The 23,605-nt window shown below is 37.2% G+C and overlaps 1 protein-coding gene across 29 annotated transcripts in view; it reads right to left on the bottom strand.

Moving 5' to 3' along the window:
- Nucleotides 1-23,605, bottom strand: part of R3HDM1 (R3H domain containing 1) — a 198,406-nt gene that overhangs the window by 111,851 nt on the left and 62,950 nt on the right. For 16 of the 29 annotated variants that reach the window (XM_055261992.1, XM_063630992.1, XM_055261998.1 and 13 more), the window contains exons 1-4: nucleotides 13,664-13,811; nucleotides 11,358-11,568; nucleotides 1,156-1,197; nucleotides 592-681 (exon numbers count right to left, since the gene is read on the bottom strand). In XM_055261992.1, coding sequence (XP_055117967.1) covers nucleotides 592-681; nucleotides 1,156-1,197; nucleotides 11,358-11,528 — 303 coding nt within the window. In that variant the 5' untranslated portion in view covers nucleotides 11,529-11,568; nucleotides 13,664-13,811. Of the gene's footprint in view, nucleotides 1-591; nucleotides 682-1,155; nucleotides 1,198-11,357; nucleotides 11,569-13,663; nucleotides 13,873-23,605 lie in introns of those variants that run through there. The other 13 variants (XM_063630977.1, XM_063630991.1, XM_055262009.1 and 10 more) reach the window with 5 other exon arrangements.

The raw sequence follows: 23,605 nt of genomic DNA, 5'->3' as shown, positions 1-23,605 counted from the left end.
AATACTTTTTTTTTTTTTTTTGAGACGGAGTCTTGCTCTGTCACCCAGGCTGGAGTGCAGTGGTGCCATCTGGGCTCACTGCAAGCTCCGCCTCCTGGGTTCACGCCATTCTCCTGCCTCAGCCTCCCGAGTAACTGGGACTACAGGCGCCCACCACCACGCCCGGCTAATTTTTTTTGTATATTTTTTAGTAGAGATGGGGTTTCACCGTGTTAGCCAGGATGGTCTTCATCTCCTGACCTCGTGATCCGCCCACCTCAGCTTCCCAAAGTGCTGGGATTACAGGCATGAGCCACTGCGCCCGACCAACATTTTTTAACTTTATAAAAATTAATTTATAACTTTCTTAAAGCCATATTCCTAATTAATTACACGATTCCTAAGTTTTTCCAGAAGAGAAATAATTGCTCTAAGCCTTAGATTGAAGCAAAGAGGTTTTCTAACTTTTCATATATATCTTGGGTGCCAAGTATTATTGAATCAGTTTCATTTAGTCAAAATAAAACAAATATAACAAACACAACTTAAATCATATACAAAAATTCTCCAGTTCCACCATGTCTTGAAATAACATTTGTTTTGCTTTTTTACCTGGTTCTCCTGTGATATCTCTGGTGCAGGGGGTGGTGGAGATTCTTCACACACTGCAAGGCTCCGAACTAGCTTTAACTTTGAGCTTGACTAAAGAGAAGTATTTATAATTAACACTACATTTCAGAAATCTAGGGCATATCCAAAAGCCCCCTAGAAAGAGTTTCTAAGTTTCTTTATAGTTTCTGCCATGTATAACAGCAGATGAAATGTGCAAGTTAAATATATCATTAAACACTACTAAAGACCTTTGTTAAGAAGGAAAACAAACACTTGCAGCTTTGAAAATTATAGCAATAGAAAGAATGGGAATAATTCCAACTTCATATCCCAAAAAATGGTGAGAAAGCGATTTTCTCTACAGATAAAGAACCATCAAGATAAAAAAAGCAATGCACAAAAGCGACTAGGCAAGACAAAAATCCCAAATAAAACAAAATAAGCTTTCTGCCCCCCATAAAATATGAAAGAACTAAACTGAATGTAGTGCTATATGAAAACAAGGATTCATCAAGCATGAAGGAAGGCCCTTGGCATGCCAGCACACCAAAATATTTACTATACCTTAGACCTTTTTCCTGTCTGTCCAAATGACTGCAATGGCCGCTGAATATACAAGAAAGATTTGTATTAAATTTCATACTGAAACAGAAAATTTGCTTCTTAATTCATAGTCCTACACCACAGAAAAACTAACTGTGCATAAAGTATGAAAAGTGAGGAAATAAAAGTTGGTTTCAGTAACGGAGTACTGATTCCTCCCAGAAGCACACTTGCAGAAGATTCTTTAAAATCCTGAGAGGTTGGCATTTTTATTATTATTTTTCTTTCTTAGGCATTTTTCTTTAAATCAGCAAATGGCCACAATTTCTGTGTTAATTGAGTACAATGGAACTTATATGTTGACTTCGTGGTAGTGAAATAAAATATACTTCATTATTTTATAACATATTATAGTTTAGCCAAGGTTAAGGAAAAACAATACACAGAAAAACCAGCAGTTAAAGGTGGATAAACTCAGAAAAGTTCCAAACTTAATGAGAATGTTTCAAATGCACAGTGAGTCAGAGTCCAACCACAAATCTACTGAGGTGTTTCAACACTGTATAAACTAAACCACCAGTTTATTAGTGATAGAAACCTATTCAACAGGTCTGAGGTGAGGCAATGAAGCAGAAAGGAAGAAAAAAGGGCAGACTTCCAATATGGATGTCCACCATGACTGACAGGCCGACCATCAGTCACATGATTGGAGAACGCGGTAAGGCAAACTAACTCAAGTTTGTGATATAAGCTTTGGTTTGGGAAATCAGTCGAAGCACCTGTGAACCAGAGCCAGCTAGGTTTTAAACACTCTTTCCTTCTACTTTCTTCCAATTTTCCTCCCCAAACCCAACACCAAATAGGACACGACCCAAGTATCTATCATTTTTACTTCTTAACATGAGGGAGCCAGTCTGGTACCAAACATAAAACAGATACAAAATCCTTAATATCAGACTAGTAGTATGCTTTACATTAAAAAAAAAAAAAATTTTATTTCAAAAAGGCCTTCCTCGTAGAGTCAACAGAAACAAGAGTCTACAGTACCAGCATGTCCTGCTCCCATTTTGAGCCAAAAGTTCTTCAAAATTAAAAAGAACTGTATTCTTGGGATTTTAACCCTAGATTACACAAACTACAGAATAACAACAAAAGGAAAATAGAAAAAATAAAAGAAAAATGACTTTGTTTCTTATACAGAAGAAAATAGCATGTGTGCACATACATGCATACGGGAGTGCTGCCTAAGAGGGCTTCTGCATGTTGGTATTGTCTTCTGTTTTTACCTAATCTCTAACTTGTTCAAGAGGATTTCTAATTACCTGTAACTCACATCTAACAATAGAAGTAAAATAAATTGTACCACCATCTAGTCTAGGTGGTAGATGCCACCATCTAGGGATTATAGGAAAAAAAAAAAAAAGAGCGAGAAAAGCAACAGGTGAATACTGTGAAAACGCACATACCTAAATGAGTTCTGAGGAAGCAGAAGGGAAAATAATTTCTGACTTACTCCCAGTCCTCTGCTTTAATCTCTTGTAATTTTAAGTATCACTGGTATAAAATCTTCTATTAAAAATTCTAAAATGAAAGGGGTCATTAACTGTCAATGTAAATCCTGTATTCATATGCAGAAGAGCTGGACTTAAATTTTTGAATTTGCTTCTTATTAGTGGGTAACAATGGTCAAATTACTTCAGTTTACTTTTACCTAAAAGTTCATACTACTTGCACTAATTCACAGCATTCTTGAAAGGATTCAGTGAAAGTGTAGCTAACAAAGGGGCTTTGAAAACTCTAAAGCGCGTTATAAATGTAATCGATTATTAAAGGTTAGGAACTGACCATGTCAGAAAACCAATGTGCTGCCTCTGCTTATTAGCAATGAGATTAAGATAAATTACTTAATCTAACAAATGCTAATTTAAAAAACGTCTATAAAATGGGGGTGCCGTATGTTGTCCCTATCGTAATGCTTGAGAATATTCATAGACTTACACATGTATTTATCTCACTTTTAATCTACAAGGAGACTTTGATGAAAATGAGGAAAAGATAAACGAAGATACAGAGAAGTAAAATTATCTTAATTTGACTTCATTAACGAACATGTTTTAGGTTCCTGCTGTACACCAGATACTGTGCTAGGCACTAGAGCTATGAAGATGAATAAGACATAGTTCCTGGTCTTAAAAGACCTCACAGTCCACAATCAGTTACTAAAGTCAAACAGAACCCCAGATCTTCAGAATCTTAGTTTAGTGCAATTAGTATATTTAAAAAAACTTTATTGTGGATTAAATTCTACCTGAGGTAGACAGAATCCTAAAGATGGCACCCAAGATTCCCATCCACTGGTTATTTAATCAAACACAAATCAAGGTACTGCTGAGAAAGGATTTTGCTTTTTTTTTTTTTTTTTTTGAGACTGAGTCTCACTCTGTCGCCCAGGCTGGAGTGCAGTGGCGTGATATTGGCTCACTGCAACCTCTGCCTCCCAGGTTCAAGTGATTCTCCTGCCTCAGCCTCCCGAGTAGCTGGGATTACAGGCGCTTGCTACCATGCCCAGCTAATTTTTGTATTTTTAGTAGAGACAGGGTTTCACTGTGTGGCCAGGATGGTCTCAAACTCCTGACCTCAAGTGAGCAGTCCGCCTTGGCCTCCCAAAGTGCTGGAATTACAGGTGTGAACTACCATGCCCTGCTGGATTTTGTATTTGTTAACTAAGCTCCAAGCCAGCTGATCTTAAGATACAATTTAAGATTCAGGTGAGTCTGATTCAATCAAGTGAGCCCTATAAAAGCTCAGACTTTTCTCTGGTGGGAGCATGGGGGCAAGTTAGAGAGATTTAAAGCGTGAGAAGGACTTGACATATCGTTGATGGCTTTGAAGATAGAGGGGCCATGTAAGGAGGACTATGAGCAGCCTCTTGGAACAGAGTGGCCTTTACTGACAACCAGCTGAAAAACAGGACCTCAGACCTACAGCTTCAACAAACTAAGGTGTGTCAACAACTGGAATAAGCCTTGAAGCAAGTTCTTTCCCAAAGCATTCAGAAAAGGGCCCAGCCTGGCTGACTTTGGCCTCATAGAACCCTAAGCGGACAACATAGCTGGGCCCACTGAGCTGATAACGGGTGTTGTCTTTTAAGCTTCTATGTTTGTGGTAATTTTTATGCAGCAATAGAAAACTAATACACTACGATATAAGTAAACTATAAATTGCCAAACTGGCATTATTCAATAACATAATTTATTTCAATTTCCTTTCAAACAGCAAATAGAAATTATATGTACCAGAAAATATGCCATACACACAACAAAGCAGAGAAAACAAGTTGTTTATTAAAGTAAACATACTTTATTTCATATTTTTGTAATCTACTTGGCAGCCAGATTTGGCTTTAAGTAGGAATTCCCTCTATCTGATATGTAATTATTTTAAAAGTGGATTTTATTATTTAGAGCACACTTTTCACCCTTAGCAGAATTTCACTGTCACAGTAAAAATTTAGCAGCTTATTTAATAGACCTGTATTAGTCCAGAGAAATGCTATTCAGATTAGAATTTAGAAGGCTTAGGGACAAAGTCCCCAATTTATAATTTACATTGTTTTATACTGAAGTATAAGACAGGAACTAGGCCAAAAAATGGGTGCAGAATATGAAACCTCCTTAATAGAATTTCAGTTTGAAATTGATACTAACACGTTGTCAGAGTTACCAGCTACTAGAACTTGGAGAACCAAAAAAAACAGAGCAATCCTTATGAGTTATATATGTATTAGCACAAAAATAACCAATTAAACATCACTCAACTAAGAAAATCTGATATTTAAAAAATAGGCATAATTTTATCTTTGTAATTAATTGTTATGAAGAAAAATTATAATGGTTACACCCTTTCAACCAGACTCAAAACACCTTGAAGAGGTTATGAATTCTCAGTACTTTTCTAGGTAATAGTAAAGATTAGTGGCAATTGTAAGGAAGACAATGAATTAAAATGTTCCATGTCTAGTTAAGGTCAGGGCAGTAAAAATAATGGATGCCAGGATGCTAATTTCTACTGGAATAAAAGAAAAATACGAAGTTCTCTGAGGTGGGAGAGCTATTTTAAAAATCAATAAACTAAACACAATCACTAATTTGTTTTTAACATTTAACCTTTTGAGCCATAAAGCACAGAGTTAAGTACTCAAAGGCCTGACTCATAGATTCTAATGAAAAGTATGTGGAGAAAGTCACAAACTACCTGGTTTATACTTATTCCTTATAATAAATGAAGATACAGGATCATCCCATCCTACTGGTGATGTAGTACGTGAAAATTATCCAAAGAAGTACAAACGTTAAGTATGCAAAAGCATTTCTACATCTACAAGATGTAGCCAACATCTTTACACAGCACAAGAAAGCACCGTGAAAAGTAAATGTGCTTAAAAGAGCTACCATATGTGCATATGACCCAAGTTCAGTAGAAAGAGTACCAAATCCTAGAAATAATTATAAAAATATACTATGGAAAATGGATCATAAGTTTTAAGAAGTTGAACTCATTCAACATTAATAAACAACAATAAAAATACAGCATACAGATATAGAACTTAATAGAAATAAAACTACTGTACTGAAAATGTGGGTAGGTTATTTTAAAAGTAAGTTTCATTCTTTGTTTTAGTACTAAAGAAAAAATCTATCTTGCATGACAATAAAGCGACAAATTTTTGAGAAGCCATATAATCGTGTTATTGCTAATAAATAGTAACAATTATAATTATTATAACATTGTTAATAGCACCTACCATTTGCTAGGCTCTATGTACTAGGTACATTACATACATCTTTTTTTTTTCTGAGACAGGGTCTGACTCTGTCACCCAGGCTGGAGTCCAGTGGTGCAATCACAGCTCACTGCAGCCTTGACCTCCTGGGCTCAGATGATCCTCCCACCTCAGCCTCCTGAGTAGCTGCCATGCCTAATTGTTTGTGTTTTTTGTAGAGATGGGGATTTGCCATGTTGCCCCAACTGGTCTCACACTTCTGGACTCAAGCATTCTGCTTGCCTTGGCCTCCCAACATGCTGGGATTACAGGCGTGAACCACTGTGTCCAGCCATTCTTTTTTTTTTTTTTTTTTTTTTTTTTTAAATTTTATTTTTTTTAAGGGACAGGTCTTACCCTGTTGCCCAGGCTGGAGTGCACTGGTGCAATCCTAACTCACTGCAGCCTTGAACTCTCAAGTCATCCTCCCACCTCAGCCTCCCAAGCAGCTGTGACTACAGGTGTGTACCGTGATGCATGACTAATTTTTTTATTTTTATTTTTGTAGAGACAAAGTCTTCCTGTGTTGTCCAGGCTGGTCTCAAAGTCCGGGGCTCAGTAAACCTCCTGCCTTGGCATCCCAAAGCGCTGGGAGGAGCCACCACGCTTGGCCACATACATCCTTTTAATCTTTGTTTGACAAACAGGAAGTAGCTAAGATTATTATTTGAATGATTTTATATAAAGAGACTTTTATTCAGTCCTTTAAAAAAATACTTCATTTCTTAACAGATTAATGAAATAAGTTAATTGTTTCATCAATACTTTCCAAGCAAATGAGGGAATTTGTTATGTACTGCCTTCATTGTCAAAGAAGTGTGGCATTGTGTTCTGAACTTTTCTGATAGCCTTATTAGATTCATTGCTTTCTTGCCCAAACCCCTTTTAAAGAAATGCACTGGAATTAACTTGAGGGATACAAGACATAAGAGTCTCATCTTGATTATCGAAGGGCTTACTACTGAAACAGAATATACAAAATATGTACTTTAGCCAACTCTGTGTATGGAAAATTGACTCACGTATGTCAGAGCTATTCATTGACTCTGGCACACAGGGCCTAGTTTTTAACAAAAATCAGCTCTCTTATTTTCTCCATGACAAGGATTACCAACACAATGTGGACTCGCTATCCTGTTGTTAATAATAATGTGAGGGAGAGGCATTGTTTGAACTGTTCCCAAATATGTTTTGAATTGTGTGCATATACACATGTATACAGATGAACATCCCTGGACAAACTATTTAAGTACAAAGTTACAACTGTGAAAGAATGGGAAAGTTGAGTTTGAACCTTTAATAAGCAGAGCATAGGGTTCTGAATTTTATATTTAAAATAAATGACTGTAAAAATCAACACAAATAATTTACTCTAAGTTTATTATTTAAATTTTTTTTTTTTTTTTTTTTTTTTAAAGACAGGGCCTCACTCTGTTACCCAGGCTGGAGTAGAGTGGCACGGTTTCAGCTCACTGCAACCTCGATCTCCCTGGCTCAAGCAATTCTCCCACCTCAGCCTCTTGAGTAGCTGGGACTACAGGTGCATGCCACCACACCCAGCTAATTTTTGTATTTTTTTTGGTAGAGACAGGGTTTCACCATGTTGCCCAGGCTGGTCTCGAATTCGAGCTCAAGCGATCTGCTTGCCTTAGCCTTCCTCAAAGTGCTGGGATTACAGTCATGTGCCACTGCACCAGGCTAATTTAGACTAATTGTAATCTGAAAAACCTATCCGTGAAGAAAATCAAACAATGGAGACCCATCGGTGAGTTATACACAGGAAATCAAAGCAAATACTCCCCACCATCCAATTAACCCATGTTAAGGATTAGGGATACTCATAGTCTAATAAAATACATTTTTCTGGATTTAGAAACCTGGCATCCACCACCCCAAACTTCCAAATGTTTCATAAAAATATAAAGTCCGAAATGTACCTCCACATTCTCAATAGGAACAGTGTGTGGCAGCAGAAAAATTCCTAACTAAAAACCTGTCAGATAATTATTTGAGACCATAATCAACAATTCAGAACAACTCCAAGGCAATTATGTGGGAAAGTTAACTTCCTGACATTAATGCACACAGATTTCTTGAATTAGCTCTTAAGTATTAAGAAATTCTTATGAAAGTAATCCTAAAATTTCTATAAAAGATTACAGTCCAAAACAAAACCCTGAATAAGAAACACAACATTTTTTAAAAGTGGAAAGAGAAAACTAGTAAAAGTAGAAAGAAAACACAAGTAGAATTATTTATAAATTAAATGGTCAAAGAGCTCTCTTTGAGATAATCTCTGCTTGGAACCACCTAAGATGACATGTAATGTCTGTTGGCCTCTCCCTAGTTTGATGAAATTATTTTTTATGTAAATACTATCCTTAACAGAAAGAAAATCATAAGGTCTCTTCATAGTACAAAAGGGGCTGTAACATCCCTTAATTAAAAATGACTTCACTCAAAATGTATATATTAAATGTGCAGTTTTTTTATATAAATGAATGAAATGAATGCACCTTTTGGAAGGTAAACATTTGCTCCTTTAATCACTTTAAATATTACTATGCTGAAGCAAAATAACAGACTAACAGACGTAAGTTATAATATTCACGGTAGCTGACTTTCAGAATGAGAGCAAAGTAGAGAATATCTTATCACTGCATTCTAATAAAGTAAGAGTTTATTCAAAAATTTCAATAGAAAACCTACATTATTTGCTACATACATCCAAACTTATGAGTGAAAAATAGCAGTTGCTATTTAAGATGACAACCTTTAGGCAGTACCTTAGAGGTACCAAAGGAAGATGAAATATCTGGTAGTATGTTAGAATAGTTAACTCCACATAAAGTTAAAAGTAACTCTGCATTAACCAGACTTTTTAAAACAAAACACTTATTACCTGTTGATGCTTAAAACAGTTAACTTTGTTTTACAATATTTTAAATGAAAACACAGAAGAAACCAATTTTCCAATTTTATTTACTTCCAATTCCCAATTTCCATTAATTAAATCTGTTTTATAGAAGGTATCTCAACTGTACACCCCTTGCCAGGCACCTTGGATGAAGGCATCTTGGGCCTCAAAAGCTCAAAGCAGAGTCAATATTCTTACATATAGTAAATTATTATTACTATTTTGAGATGGACTCTTGCTCCGTCGCCTAGGCTGGGGTGTGGTGGCGTGATCTCGGTTCACTGCAACCTCCGCCTCCCGGGTTCAAGTGATTCTCCTGCCTCAGCCTCCCAAGTAGCTGGGATTACAGGTGTGCGCCACCATGCCCAGCTAATTTTTTTGTATTTTTAGTAGTGACAAGGTTTCACCATGTTGGTCAGGCTGGTCTCGAACTCCTGACCTTGTGACCTGCCCACCTCGGCCTCCCAAAGTGCTGGGATTACAGACATGAGCCACCGTGCCCGGCCCATATAGTAAATTATTAATACATACTTCAGTAAACAATGAATATGGCATTCACCAGATTAACATAAAATAAATTCTCACATTCTCTTTTCCCCTCCTCCCAAATCGTTATGGTCACTATGCTATAGGAAACAAGAGGTCAAAGACCATACCCATGTTTGTTTACTATGGTATTCCCTTTGTAAAGAAGAGATTTTTCAATAAATGGTTTGGGTAATGTGGGAAATTTTCTTATACTACAAACAACTGGGCCATGATGCAAAAGTGGTCATCAGAATGTTCTTGTGGCTTACTGCCAAGGGCAACACAACAGACATGGTAGGAAATGCAATAACCCAAATTAATGACTTGTTGATAAGCATGATCTAGGAAAAGAAACATTAGGTGTAGAAAAGAGGCTAAAATGAAATGTTTTATTATTTCAATCACAAATGCAATAGAATTTTAGCAGATTTTCTCTGATGCAATCAGGACACTGGCATGCTGTCATCACTGAGTGTACTGATTACAGGCATGGCAATTTTTTGTTGTTCTAAAAAGTGCTATTAGTAAAAATGACTGGGAAAAAATATGTTATTTCTCCCAATTTCTTAGATGATTACCACTTGACTATAAGTGGGGCCTAAATGCTTTTTTATAGCTGGAGGAATTGCTATCATTGTCTAACCTGGTGTCTGGTACATAATAGGGAAAAAAGACAGTTTTTGACTGAACGAAAGAATGAGAAAACCTTTAAAAACAGGTTTCTTGGCCAGCAGTGGTGGCTAACACCTGTAATCCCAGCAGTTTGAGAGGCTAAGGCAGGCAGATCATGAGGTCAAGAGATCGAGACCATTCTGGCCAACAAGGTGGAACCCTGTCTCTACAAAAAATACAAAAATTAGCTGAGCATGGTGGCGCATGCCTGTGGTCCCAGCTACTTGGTAGGCTGAGGCAGAATTGCTTGAACCCAGGAGGTGGAGGCTGCAGTAAGCCAAGGTTGTGCCACTACACTCCAGCCTGGTGACAGAGCGAGACTCTGTCTTTAAAAAAAGACAAAAAACAAAAAAACCCAAAAAACCCCCACACCCCCCAACCAAAAAAACCAGGTTTCTTTACTTTAAAAAAGTGAAGCTAAAAAAGAAAACACAAAAGAAAAAAAAGTGAAGCTGTAATTTTTGGCTTATAGCCTTCAAAGTCTTTAGCATATAGAATGATAGAATATTTTCTCCAAAAATAGAATTCTTTAATTGCAAAGCAAAATTAAAACATTATTGTTAAACATTTAAAAAAAATTTTTTAACTTTTTTAAGACTCCATCTCAGTAAAATAAAATAAAATAAAATAAATTGTTTAAGTGTTAGCCCTTCATTCTGAGAAAACAGATAACTAGAAAACCTTACCAAAGAAATGAATACTACTAGAAATGCTATTACTTGGGACCATTTTTACCTATCTTCAATTTGTTAACTCAATTTCCATTTATGCCTGGAATTAGAAGCCTTCTCAGTGGCTAGTTCTGAGTCATTATATATGCACAGCATTAAAAGCATTAACTTCCCCCGGGCCCACAAATCTTTTTTGTCAGTCAGGTTGAGTGACTGAGGAACCCCGAGGGCTGTTTTTGCCAATAGTTCGTCTGCAGTTTTATTCTATTCTATTTGTCTTTCCTCTAAGAGCTCTTAGGTTAAACTCAAAATTTAACTGTGAGAGTTCAAAACTCTCACAGCACTGGTAATTAGGAAAAGGGTAGAATGAGAAAGTAGAAAGCCAATAAAAATGCACTAGCCACATACAAATAAAAAGAATTATATTACATGATACAAGCCAAGTTAAGACTCACAGCAAGCTAATCCAACTGGCTCCAAAACCAGCTAGTAAGCATGTCACGAACGGTCAACTTACCCTTCTAGAATTTTGAGAAGTGAGTTTTGTATGAAAATAAACATAAATATATACTGAATATTTAGTATTTGTAGCCAGAGAAAAATTCCTGTTTACCTGCAAATCTATATTGTTCTCAATACAATGTTCATTCTTCTCTACCAAAATCTTCCCATAGTTTTCTGATTTGATAAGATTTTCAACTCTGGTTGTCTCTTTCACTTCTGCCTCCAAATCCTTCATTGTTGCAGTTTCATCTTTTACAGTAACAGTATCAGACATCCTCATTAGCAAAGGTTATTTTCGAATTCTACAGGGAGCTTGAAGCCTTAAGAAAAAAAAATTAATACAGTTTGAAACTTTTTTACATTCAGTTACTGCATGATACTGACCTACTGTCTGTTATGTTCCAGAAATAATGTTGAATATAGACAGGAACAAAATTCTTGATTTCAAGGAGTATATAATTTTGTGCTAGATACATTCAAATTAAAAAAAAGATCACAGTACAGTGAGAAAAGAGCTATAGAAAGTATGTGAGTCAGGCACACTGGTACCCAGCTGTAGTCTCAGCTACGTGGGAGTCAGGCAGGACGACTGCTTGAGTCCAGGAGGCTGAGGCCAACCTGGGCAACATGGCAAGACCCTATTGCTAATACATAAATAAGTACATTTAAAAAAAGAATATGGAGTGATTTTGATGCACATATACTTGTGGCAATTCTTAAGACACATTAAGGACTGAGCCAGATCAAGGTAGAAGGTATTGGCTGGAGAAAAATATATGTGTATTTAGAAGACATTAGAAATCTTTTTCTCCAAAGGGATACCTATAATAGCTTTTTCATCTGGATTCCTAAAATTCCAAATTTCTTAAATTACTCTGAAATATTTCCAAAAGGAAATAATTTAAAAATAAACAGTAACATTCTATTACAAAATACACTTATAAATCTGGATTAACAAATAATGTTCAGCAATATGAAGAAAGCATTGAAAACTCTCCTGAATTAAGTGATTCGATGCCAAGCAACACATATCATCCAGGCACTCTAGAATATGGAATCCACAGGAGATCAAGTACATAAGATTCCAATGTATTTTCACGTCATTAGTGAGTTTAAGAAAATCACTGGTTTCACACTGGATTAATGTATCAGAGATTAAGCTAAAGAAAGCACTCATTTTAAGCTGCAAAAAATGTAATAAAAACAGCAGAACTTGGCCAGCTGTGGTGGGTCACGACTGTAATCCCAGCACTTTGGGAGGCCAAGGTGGGAGGATTGCTTGAGCTCAGGAGTTCGTAACCAGCCTGGACAACCTGGCAAAACCCAGACTCTACTAAAAATACAAAAATTAGCCAGGCATGGTGGTGCACGCCTGTAATACAGCTACTCAGGAGGCTGAGGCACAAGAAGTGCTTGAAGCCGAAAGGCGTGTGTTCCAGTGAGCTGTGATCACGCCACTAGACTCCACCTTGGGTGACAGAGTGACGTTCTGTCACAAAACAAAACAAAAAAAACCAATAATGGCAGAACTTGATATAAACAACTTATTCTGAAATGCATCTTAAGAAAAAAAAGAACAGATTGATATATAGAGGGATAGACAGACATAGGTTATAGCAAGTATGCCAAAATGTTACTGGTAAAATCAAGGGGTGGTTATAGGGGTGTTCACTGTAAAATTCTTTCAACTTTTCTATATTTCTGAAAATTTTCATAATAAAATCTTGTGTGTGGGGGGGAGCCAGTGAAACTTATTTTCTCTATATCAATTTGAAAAATTCAAAAGTTCACTTCCTGAAAGAATGTTTTGCAATCTAAATGGATTTTAGGGCCAGGCGCAGTGGTTTACACCTGTAATCCCAGTGCAGTAGGTGGCTGAGGCAGGTGTATCACTTGAGGCCAAGAGTTTGAGACCAGCTTGGCCAACATGGTGAAACCCAATCTCTATTAAAAATACAAAAATTAGCTGGGCATGGTAGCACATGCCTACACGCCTGTAGTCCCAGCTACTTGGGAGGCTGAGGCAGGAGAATTGCTTGAACCTGGGAGGCGGAGGTTGCAGTGAGCCAAGATCCTGCCACTGCACTCCAGTCTGGGTGACTGAGTGAGACTCCATCTCAATAAATACATAAATAAATGGATTTTAGGAATTGATAAATACAGCTGAAAAGTTAAAAAAAAGCCAAAGAGAAGTAGATCCTAAAGTCACAGACAGACTGAACTGAATTAAAAAAAAAAAACATGTCTTCCTTAATTATAACCCATACCAAAGTTAATTGCTTCATTCCGAAAACAAACAGCTGCAAAGTAGGGAGAGGGTGGTGAAGTTACTTAAGACACTGGCTTCTTGCTTTTTATAGGTAAGATTTTGCAAGAAAAGGAAATGTGTTTTTCTGAATGACAGGGAAGTATTACCTGATGCGTCCTTTGGATTTGGGATTGTGGTGTCCCACAAAAATAAAATAAAATAATCCAAGGTTCTTTTTCACAGTTGTCAGCCAGGATGTCAACTGTAGTGAACCATCTGTAATCTGGCAGGAGGAGTCCCATGTCCTTGTCACCACCGTAGATTCCTGGACTGGAATGGACTGTCTTGGATCAAATATATCATACCTTTCCGTGGCCTAAAATGAAAACAAAAGAAACCATTTTAACAAAATGGCCAAGGGAAATGGAACACTCCACATGAAACTGAGAAATTAAAAATATTATGGTCAGTTGTTTTATTATATTATTTTCCTAAACAAAAGTCAGAACACTGAGTAACAATGAATTCTAACATATATTAGCTATGTGAACCTGAGTAAGTCCCTGAGGCCGAGAGGATTGATTAGTTAAAAGCAGAAGAGAGAAGAGGAAAGAAAATGATATGTACTGAGAAGCTACAATGCAGTCAGGGTTATAATTGAGATGGTATCTATAGATAAGGAGAGAGAAAAAAGATCACAATCAGAAACACTTTAACTCCAAGAACCATCATTTTTAGAGTTCTCTTCTAGAGCTGTGTAACTCTATGGACTTAAGACTGTAATTCTGAACAGTAATAACATTCTAGATTTTTAAAAATACAAGAGAAAAAATAAAACAAAAATAACAAGCCATTTAACATTTTTAATGAAACCCATATTGTCTGTTCTAAAAAAAAAAAAAAAAGTTGGCTGGGTGCAGTGGCTCGTGCCTATAATCCCAGCACTTTGGGAAGCCAAGGCAAGAGGATCACTTGAGGCCAGGGGCTCAAGACTAGCATGGGCAACACAGTGAGACCCCATCTCTAAAAAAATTAAAAAATTAGCTGGGTGTAGGGGTGTGCACTTGTAGTCCTAGTTACTTGCAAGGTTGAGGTGGGAGAATAGCTTTAGTTGGGGGTTACAGTTAGCTATGATCATGCTACTGCACTCCAGTCTGGATGGCAGAGCAAAAAGAAAACAAAACAAAACAAAAAACCCCAAATAAAAAATTTTCTCCATGTTATATTTTTGAAGTCAGTTTTATTTTATATTTATTTGGTATGAATGAATATAGCCTAGCAAGTAAACAACTCTAAAAAGATTATTTACCTCTTCCATTGTCCTTTGACAATTTTGCTGTCAATAAACAGAATAGTACAATTTGAAGGTGAAATAACTAAGCATACATATATGCATATAATGAGATCTAAGCACCAAGAGACCTAATACCAAGACAGCCAAGCATGCATTATAGAGTAACTCACATTTTATACTAACTCTTCAAAAACTATTTTGAAATACAATTACTTGGAACCCGATATATCCTTACATCACTTTTCACATTTTGATTTCACAATGTTTGACACAAGGATAATAGAAAAGGGGGTATCAAAAACAAACGTCAAAAAACTTTTAATTGATACCGTGTCATCTCAATCTGACCAAGATTCTCCAGCCACTACATCAAAATGATTGTTTTAAGTTCCACCAAAAACAAAACAAAAAAAATCCTTCAAGTATTTTTTCTCAATTTCAGCTTTTTATCTCATAAAATGGTAGACACAAGATGGCAGCATTCTCTAAGCAACCAAATTGTGTTCTTTGTAAAGTGACTTTACAATTTAATCATGAATCTCTTAATTTTGTAATTCCATAAAAGCAAGGTTTTTAAATCCATTTAAGAAATAAATAAGGTACTAGATAAGGCAATAGCTGTGGGAGACTGAGGAAGGGGCAAAACCGAAGAGGTGAACACCTTAGAAGATCCTCTTAGGATCCCAAGCTTCCATGAAACCCCAAAGAACCTGAGAGACCACCTAGTCCAATATTGTAATTCAGCATTCAAGTTATTATTGCCTAGAAGTCAAATGACTTCTTCAAAGTCACACAACCAGAATGTGTGACCAAAACTTGCTAATATGCCACACCACTTGATAACAGACTAAATAAATGATTCAGAATGAAAATGACCGGTTATTGCCTGGGAAGGAGTCAATGGCATACAGAAATGGCAATAGAAAGGGAAGTGCACTAGCATTAGACAATAGTTTAAATCCCAGCTCTGCTAGTTACATTTTCGGTAAATAACTTAATCTCTCTGAGCTGCAGTTTTCTGATCTGCAAAGTGGAAAAAAGAATATCTAGCTTCTAGGTTTGTTGTGAGGACTGACTGATTTAAATGTAGAGCACGGACCACAGCCTCTCTCCCAGGGCAGGCCCTCCAAAAATGTTAGCTCTCTTCTCTGGTCAGAATCCCTTTAGATCAGCAGTTGGCTGAGCCTGAATTTGCTGTGTCCTGACCCCTACCACTACACAGCAGTAGATTGACAGGAGGCCTACCACTGTGTACAAGTGGCTAAGCATTTTTGTGTATGGCTCTCATTTGAAGGCTTCTAATTGAATATTAAAAATTCATATAAACTGTTGGGTGTAGTGGCTCAGGCCTGTAATCTCAGGACTTTGGGAGGTGGAGGCAGAAGGATCACTTGAGACCAGGAGTTCAAGACAAGACCAGGCAACATAGCAAACCCTATCTCTACAAAAAAAAAAAAAAAATCATATGAACTTTGTATTCTTCTCCAAAATATTAATGCACTTGTTTAATTTTTAATTTTTTTTTTTTTTTTTTTAGAGACAAGGTCTCACTCTGTCACCCAGGTTGGAGTTTAGTGGCACAATTCTGACTCACTGCAGCCTTGACCTTTGAGGCTCAAGCTATCCTTCCACTCCGGCCTCCTGAGTAACTGCGACTATAGGTGCACACCACTACGCCCAGCTAATTTTTAAATTGTTTTTGTAGAGACGGGGTCTTGCTATTTTGCACAGGCTGGTCTCAAATTCCTGCGCTCAAGTAATCCCCCGTCCCAACCTCCCAAAGTGCTGGGATTACAGGTGTGAGCCACTCTGCCCAGCTAATGAACTTGTTTGATATAAAAATGTTTTCCCTCTCCAAATCTTCAAGTAAAAGGGATGTTTCAGCTTTTGGTACTCACTGGAAAAACAAAAACAAACCCCTTTTTGGTAAATCCATGAAGCCTACACTTCTCAGTTTGCCAAAGGTTGTGTGGGCACGTGGGTGTCAAGTATAGAAAGCTACAAGATAGATTGGCACATCATGTCTCTAATACAACGTTTAGAAGTCCATTAAATATACTGTCTTAATATAATAAATAGTTGTACAGTAAGTGAAAGATACTTAGGAACTCACAAAATTTAGGAAGACAACTTAGAGAAGAAAATGAACAAAATATAGGCATTCAAGTATATATCTCAGTTCCCAATATTACTGAAATTTAAAAACTGATTTTTTCATAATCTTTGTCAACCTAAGAGAGATGGATATATGAACTTAAAATTCATATTCAACTTCAAAAAAAATTCTAATTGTCAACATGCTACTTATTAGGGACAAGTCAGAGATGTGCTTATATACAATTCCTGTGCTACCATACCAGAGAAACACCACGTGTATGTTTACATATGCCCAAAAAGGATGGCACCTACCTGAAACCATAAATGAAAGGAAATTACAGGTAAAATTAAAGGTCATAACCTTAAAACTATGAATGTACAAGGATATATAGGAAATGTTTTTATAATTTTTGGGTGGGAAAGTCTTCCCAAGTGTGACACCAAAATCTAGAAGCCATCAAAGGTAAATAGTTATAAAACTTAGAACAAAGTTTTAAAATTCCTATATAATAAAATAGAACATAAACAAAAGGCAGATGATACATATGAACTATTTCCAATATGAAAGGGTCAAAATGTTGAAAGTAAAGAAGGTCTTATAAATCAAGGGAAAGAAAAGGATGGGGGAATGACAGGAATAGGTAAGCTAAAAAAGAATACAGACAACTACCACCAAAACCAAATACTAATACATATATTTACCATGTGCCTGGCCCTATGGTAATATTTTTCATAATGAATTCATTTAAAACTCACACAACAGTTCTAAGAAGTATGTCCTATTATCACTCTGTCCTTCAACAGATTAGGAAACTAAGGCACATAGAAAAATCAAATAAAAAAAAAACTAAGGCACATTGTGTCCAATGTCACACAGCCAGTAAGTATGGAAACCAGGATTTGAACTGGACAGACTAGTGCTCCATTTCAGGCTCTTACCTGCAATACTGCATCATCATTTGTAGGTACCAAGAAGAGGGGCAATTTGTGTTTACGGAGCACTTTTATTTCAAGAGTAATTGTGACATGGTAACTCCTTTGTACTGCACTTAAGACAAAGTAAATTTATTCTTTTCACATGAAGAGGAGCTATGTATTTTTTTGTGTGTATAAGAAGATAGTACTATTAACTTTGTATTAATGGTCACCAGGAGTAATCGCTACCAAACTATCAGAACTGCCAGGAATTATATAACCGTTCTGTTTCTCTCAATCCTCCTATCGCTTGTGATGATGAGTACCTACTATGCAAACTTGGGTGGCAATAAGGATTCAGAGTTTGTGGCTAAGGAGCAATGAGAAGGCAGTAGCTTACAAATGATAAATATGCACGGTTAAGTACTTTCCTCTATGAAACAAGGCAAGGCAGAATTACGATCAACACTTTCAAACGCAAACTAGTATATATGAAGTCTAAAGACAAGTAGTTTCTCCAGCGAAAATTTTAGTTAGAAGTATTAACAACAAAAATGCAATACTGATACTGACAATTCAAAATATCACTTTATTATACTTGGGGTCTAAGTTTTGGTTTCATAACATAAAATACCTGAAAAGTTCAGTAGCCCCAACAATAAATACTCCAATTTCACACAAGGAAAGTCAATTTACTCTAGGTTAACAAAATATTTTAAAATCATTTAAGTTAATTTATATGTGGGAAAGAAATCTCGCGCCTATAGGTAAAAATATTCTTCACAAAAATATTTAGGGGAAAAAGAGTTACATTACTGATGTCATCTGAACAGAATTTGGCAAAGCCCAAAAAAAGGGTCGTTGCTTCCTTATCACTATCTAGTTATCCAATCCCGTTTCAATAGATAAGATGTTATGTTTTTTCTCTTAGAGACAGAAATATAACCAAGCAGGCACATCTATAAAGAAAATCAAATGCACAAAAGCAACCCATATCAAGTTCTCCCTGAGGTTATAAATTGGCACAACCAAATTGGTCAAATGCCTCTAGAAAGAAAGGCAAAGAGCCTGTTTATGCTGTATTTAGAAATAGTGGAAATTCACATTTGCAGTCACTTTGTCAGTCACTTGAACAAGAATACAAGCACTGACATTTCAAAATGTTAAATGTGTATGTGATTTGTAAACAGTTACTGTCATCTAACAAAAATTTACCAAATAAGCACAGAAGGCACTATAGCTTTAACGAATATCAGCTGCATTTAAAAAGAGTAAAGAGATGAACTCCCTTGACCTAAAAGAGTTCGTTAAACCATGAAGAGGTTAATGATGACCCTTATCAACAAATATAAATAATAATTTTAGGAGGACATTATAAGCAAGAAGGAAAGATTTCTGGTAGTTGAAGAATAAGAGAGAATAATTTATTAGTGGAGTCTTGTAAGACTATATGAAACAAATTACTTTTAGGGAAAAAGTTATATGGAGAGGCAAGGTGTTACACGAATGTGCTGCATTCTGAGTAGAGAAATGGGGAAGACACTGGGCCTCTCATACACTGTGATCCACTTTAGAAAACAATTTGTGCTATCAAATTAATTTTAAATCCCACATATCCTATGACTCCACATTCCCACTTCTGGTGTAGATACACCCTAAGGAAACGCCTTATACAAAGGGACATGTACAAAAATATTCACTGCATTGTTTTATTTAAAAGCAAAGAATGGGAAAGACCAAATGTTGTATTAATAGGAAAACTGTTCTTTTCTTTTTAAAGTAAAAACAACTGTGGCATATTCATGTTGCATGATACCATGAAACGATTAAAATGAAATGAACTAAAACTATAGGTACAAATATAAGTCCAAAGAAGGATGTCAGAATGTTTAGCTAAAAAGCAGAATGAACTCTACCATATGATGTAACGTATATAAAAATTTAAAAACCACACAAGCATGGATGGGAAGAGTATATACCTATTTCATGTTAGTAATTACCTCTGGAGAGGGAAATGAAAGGGATTGGGTAAGACAGAGAAGGGACTTCAAATCACATCTGTATTATTTGATTTTAAAAAAAGATCTCCACAATATAACAAAGGTTAGCAACTATTAATTCTGAGTGGTAAGTACTGAGTGTTGTAATGCTCCTTTTTTGTTGATGACATTTTTCATTAAAAATGTCCTGAAAATAAATGAGAATAACATTAAAAAATGTGGATATATTTGAAATTAAGATTAGAAACTTAGTATTACGCTGGGCGCGGTGGCTCATACCTGTAATCCCAGGACTTTGGGAGGCTGAGGCGGGTGGATCACTTGAGGTCAGGAGTTTGAGACCAGCCTGGCCAACATGGTGAAACTCTGTCTCTATTAAAATGCAAAAATTAGCTGGGCATGGTGGTGCGCACCTGTAATCCCAGCTACTCAGGAGGCTGAGGCAGGAGAATGGCGTGAACCCGGGAGGCGGAGCTTGCAGTGAGCCGAGATTGCGCCACTACACTCCAGCCTGGGCGACAGAGCGAGACTCCGTCTCAAAAAAAAAAAAAAAAAAAAAAAAAAAAGAAAAAAGAAGAAACTTAGTACTGATCCCAGGAGCAACAAGAAGTTTGAGTAATAGAGGAACACATTTTAAGAGAAGCCAGTGAGAATGATTTTAGCTACAATATAGATTAACCCTGTTCTAGCAAACAAAATGTTGAAAGTTTTGATGGAAAGTGACTAGGGTTTAGACAAAGAATTAAAAGGTGAAAGCTGAAAAGAAGAAAAGATATTTCATTCATTCAATCTCCAGACTGGACACTATGTACAGAGCACTGTCCTAGGTAATAGGGATACACGAGTGAACCAAGCAGATGGGATCCTAGAACCTAAAATGCTTACATTCTAGTGCAGAGACAAAATATACAAGATAATAACTGATTGCAATATGTGCTGTGAAACCAGTAATATTAACAGCAAACCCTTAAAAAGTTACTTATTATTTACTAAGCACTATTCCCAATGCTTTAAGTATATTAATTCATCTAATCCCCATAAAAGCAGTATTATATAGTTTGCAGCTGAGGCAGAGGAAGATTAAGCAGCTTTTTCAAAGTAGCAAGACTAGTAAGGGGTAGAGTTAAGATCTGAACTCAGGTAGTGTTGGCTCCAGAGCCCTTGGTATCAGCCACTACCTGTACTCCATGTAAAAATGAATAGATTAGTATAACAGGAAGTAACTAACTGGGGGAAGCCAATTCAATACAGGAGTGGTCAGGGAAAAGGTAAGAGCTGTGAGAGTTGGAAGAGTTATGAGAGGACACACTAAAGGTGCAGGTAGTGCCTGCTACCACTAAATATAGGAAATATATCTGGGAGGAAAATGGATTTGATGGCAGAACGATGATTTCGGTTTTGCCTACAGTTAATTTTAAGGTGTCTTCAGCACATTCAGGTGGAGAAATTTAACAGAAAATTGGATATATAGACTTGGAGCTCAGCAAAGAAGTCAGCTAATGTTATTATTTGGTGGAGAATCACTATATAGATTGAAGTTTTGAGTTATCAATGTCAATGAAGTTGCCCACGAGCCTTCATTGAAAACAGTGGGTGTGGGATAGAATCCCTAGGGAACACTGAACCCTTAAGAATTGAGGAGGAAAGTGGAAGATCACAAAGAGTATACACGATTTGGTAACAAAGTTAGCAGGAGATGCGAAGTTAGAGGAAGGTTGTCAGAATGAAAAAGTGTGTAGGCCACAGAAGCCAGTAAGGAAAGATGGGGAGAGGCTAGAGGTTTAGGAGGGAAGAAAGGTAGTAAGAAGGAAAATCTGAAGAAGTGGGATGAAATGAGAAAATATAATCAGAAGCACAAACTGGTGAATAAGCCTGAAATGTATACATTATCCGAAGATACTGAAGGGAATGTGGCAGGAAAAGGAGGGAATTCATATCTAATAAATTTCTTCTTTTTTACCCAGAACCTATTTGCTAGAAGTGAGGGAGCCGGGATGGCTGTAGGGCTTGTGGAGAATGGTGAGTGAGTCACTAAGGGGTGGTTCATTAAGGCCAACACCAACATTCAGGACTGCTTTGGCACAGTCCTTCTAAGGAGAAGTCTGTAAACTACAAGACTGGGGGCTTCTCTAATTCTTTGACTGAGGGCATTGTAAAGAGTGAGAATGATGCAAATGAAGAAAGCTCAGATGCTACGTGGCTATAGAATAGGCTAAATGTTTTTTTCACAGCCATTTCCAGATCTGACTTTTTATCACTGTATGGTATAGTAGCTTAAGAAACGTAATTTAAAATGCCAAATCAAAACATAAAAAGCTGGAAATTAGGAATCCTAGAGTACTAAAAGAACTATACATATATCTTAATGTAGCAGCGATCCTAGTTTAAGTGAAAGCAAAAGCTAAAGGAAGTGTTTTCACTGGAGAACCAAAGCAGGGAAGATGTGGGAGACAAGCAGCTCCTGGTGCCCAGGTGACCAAGCCCACCACAGAAGTGGGTGAATGGCTTGCCTAACTTCTCTGAGGATGGCATGGTACATAGAAAATTCTAGAGAAGGCCAGGCGCACTGGCTCATGCCTGTAATCCCAGGACTTTGGGAGGCTGAGGCGGGCGGATCACTTGAGGTCAGAAGATTGAGACCAGCCTGGCCAACATGGCAAAACCTCATCTCTACTAAAATATAAAAATTAGCTGGGTGTGGTGGTGCCTGCCTGTAATCCCACTATTTGGGAGGCTGACGCATGAGAATCGCTTGAACCCGGGAGGTGGAGACTGCAGTGAGCCGAGACTGTGCCACTGCACTCTAGCCTGGGTGACAGAGTCAGACTCTGTCTCAAAAAAATAAATAAAATAATAAAAAATAAGAAAATTCTAGACAATCTGGTACCCTGAAGACTAAAGATGTTGGGAACACTAAGAGATACAACCTTTGGCAAGGACATGACCTAATTCGTGGCAAACACTAGCAAAATGGTAGTGGGCAGTGGGCCAGAGAAAGACAAAACTGGAAGATCATGAAAGGGCTGTTCTTGAGTTCATGAGGAGATCCTGGATAATCCTGGGGATAACTTGGTGAGATTCTAAAGGGGTTTAGATATTGGCAGATGTAGGTAAGAGACAATGCAAGAAAGTCAGGGCCATTAATGTACTCTAAACCTGAAGTTAATGACCTCCTAATCTAGTGCTAGTGAGGGTAAAATGTATTTTGCCTTAATTCTGAACCTACCATAGTCCAGGGTTATACTGAGAGCCCCCTATGTATGTGCTAAATGCAAGACTGAAATAAATAACTCAGGGTGTAATATGATCTGATTGGCATGAGGTAAAATCTCTTTTAAAGACTACACACAGGGCCAGGAGTGGTGGCTCGCGCCTGTAATCCCAGCACTTTGGGAGGCTGAGGTGGGTGGATAACTTGAGGTCAGGAGTTCGAGACTAGCCTGATCAACATGGTGAAACCCCATCTCTACTAAAAACACAAAAATTAGCCAGGCGTAGTAGCAGGCGCCTGTAATCCCAGCTATTTGGAAGGCTGAGGCAGGAGAATCGCTTCAATCCAGGAGGCGGAGGCTGCAGTAAGCTGAGATGGAACCACTGCACCCCAGCCTAGGCGAAAGAGTGAGGCTCCATCTCAAAAAAAAAAAAAAAAAAAAAAAGACTACACAGAGGTAGAGTATGGTGGCACATGCCTGTAGTCCCATCTACGACAAGAAAGGATCCCTTGGGCTCAGGAGTTTGAGGGTGCAGTACACTACGATAGCGCCACTGCAATCTAGTCTGGATGACACAGCAAGACCCTGCCT

Source organism: Symphalangus syndactylus, chromosome 22, assembly GCF_028878055.3.
Source record: "Symphalangus syndactylus isolate Jambi chromosome 22, NHGRI_mSymSyn1-v2.1_pri, whole genome shotgun sequence".
In the NCBI taxonomy this organism is placed as follows: Eukaryota; Metazoa; Chordata; class Mammalia; order Primates; family Hylobatidae; genus Symphalangus; species Symphalangus syndactylus.
Note: the sequence above shows the minus strand (reverse complement) of the source record. Positions and strands in the feature narration are given on the sequence as shown.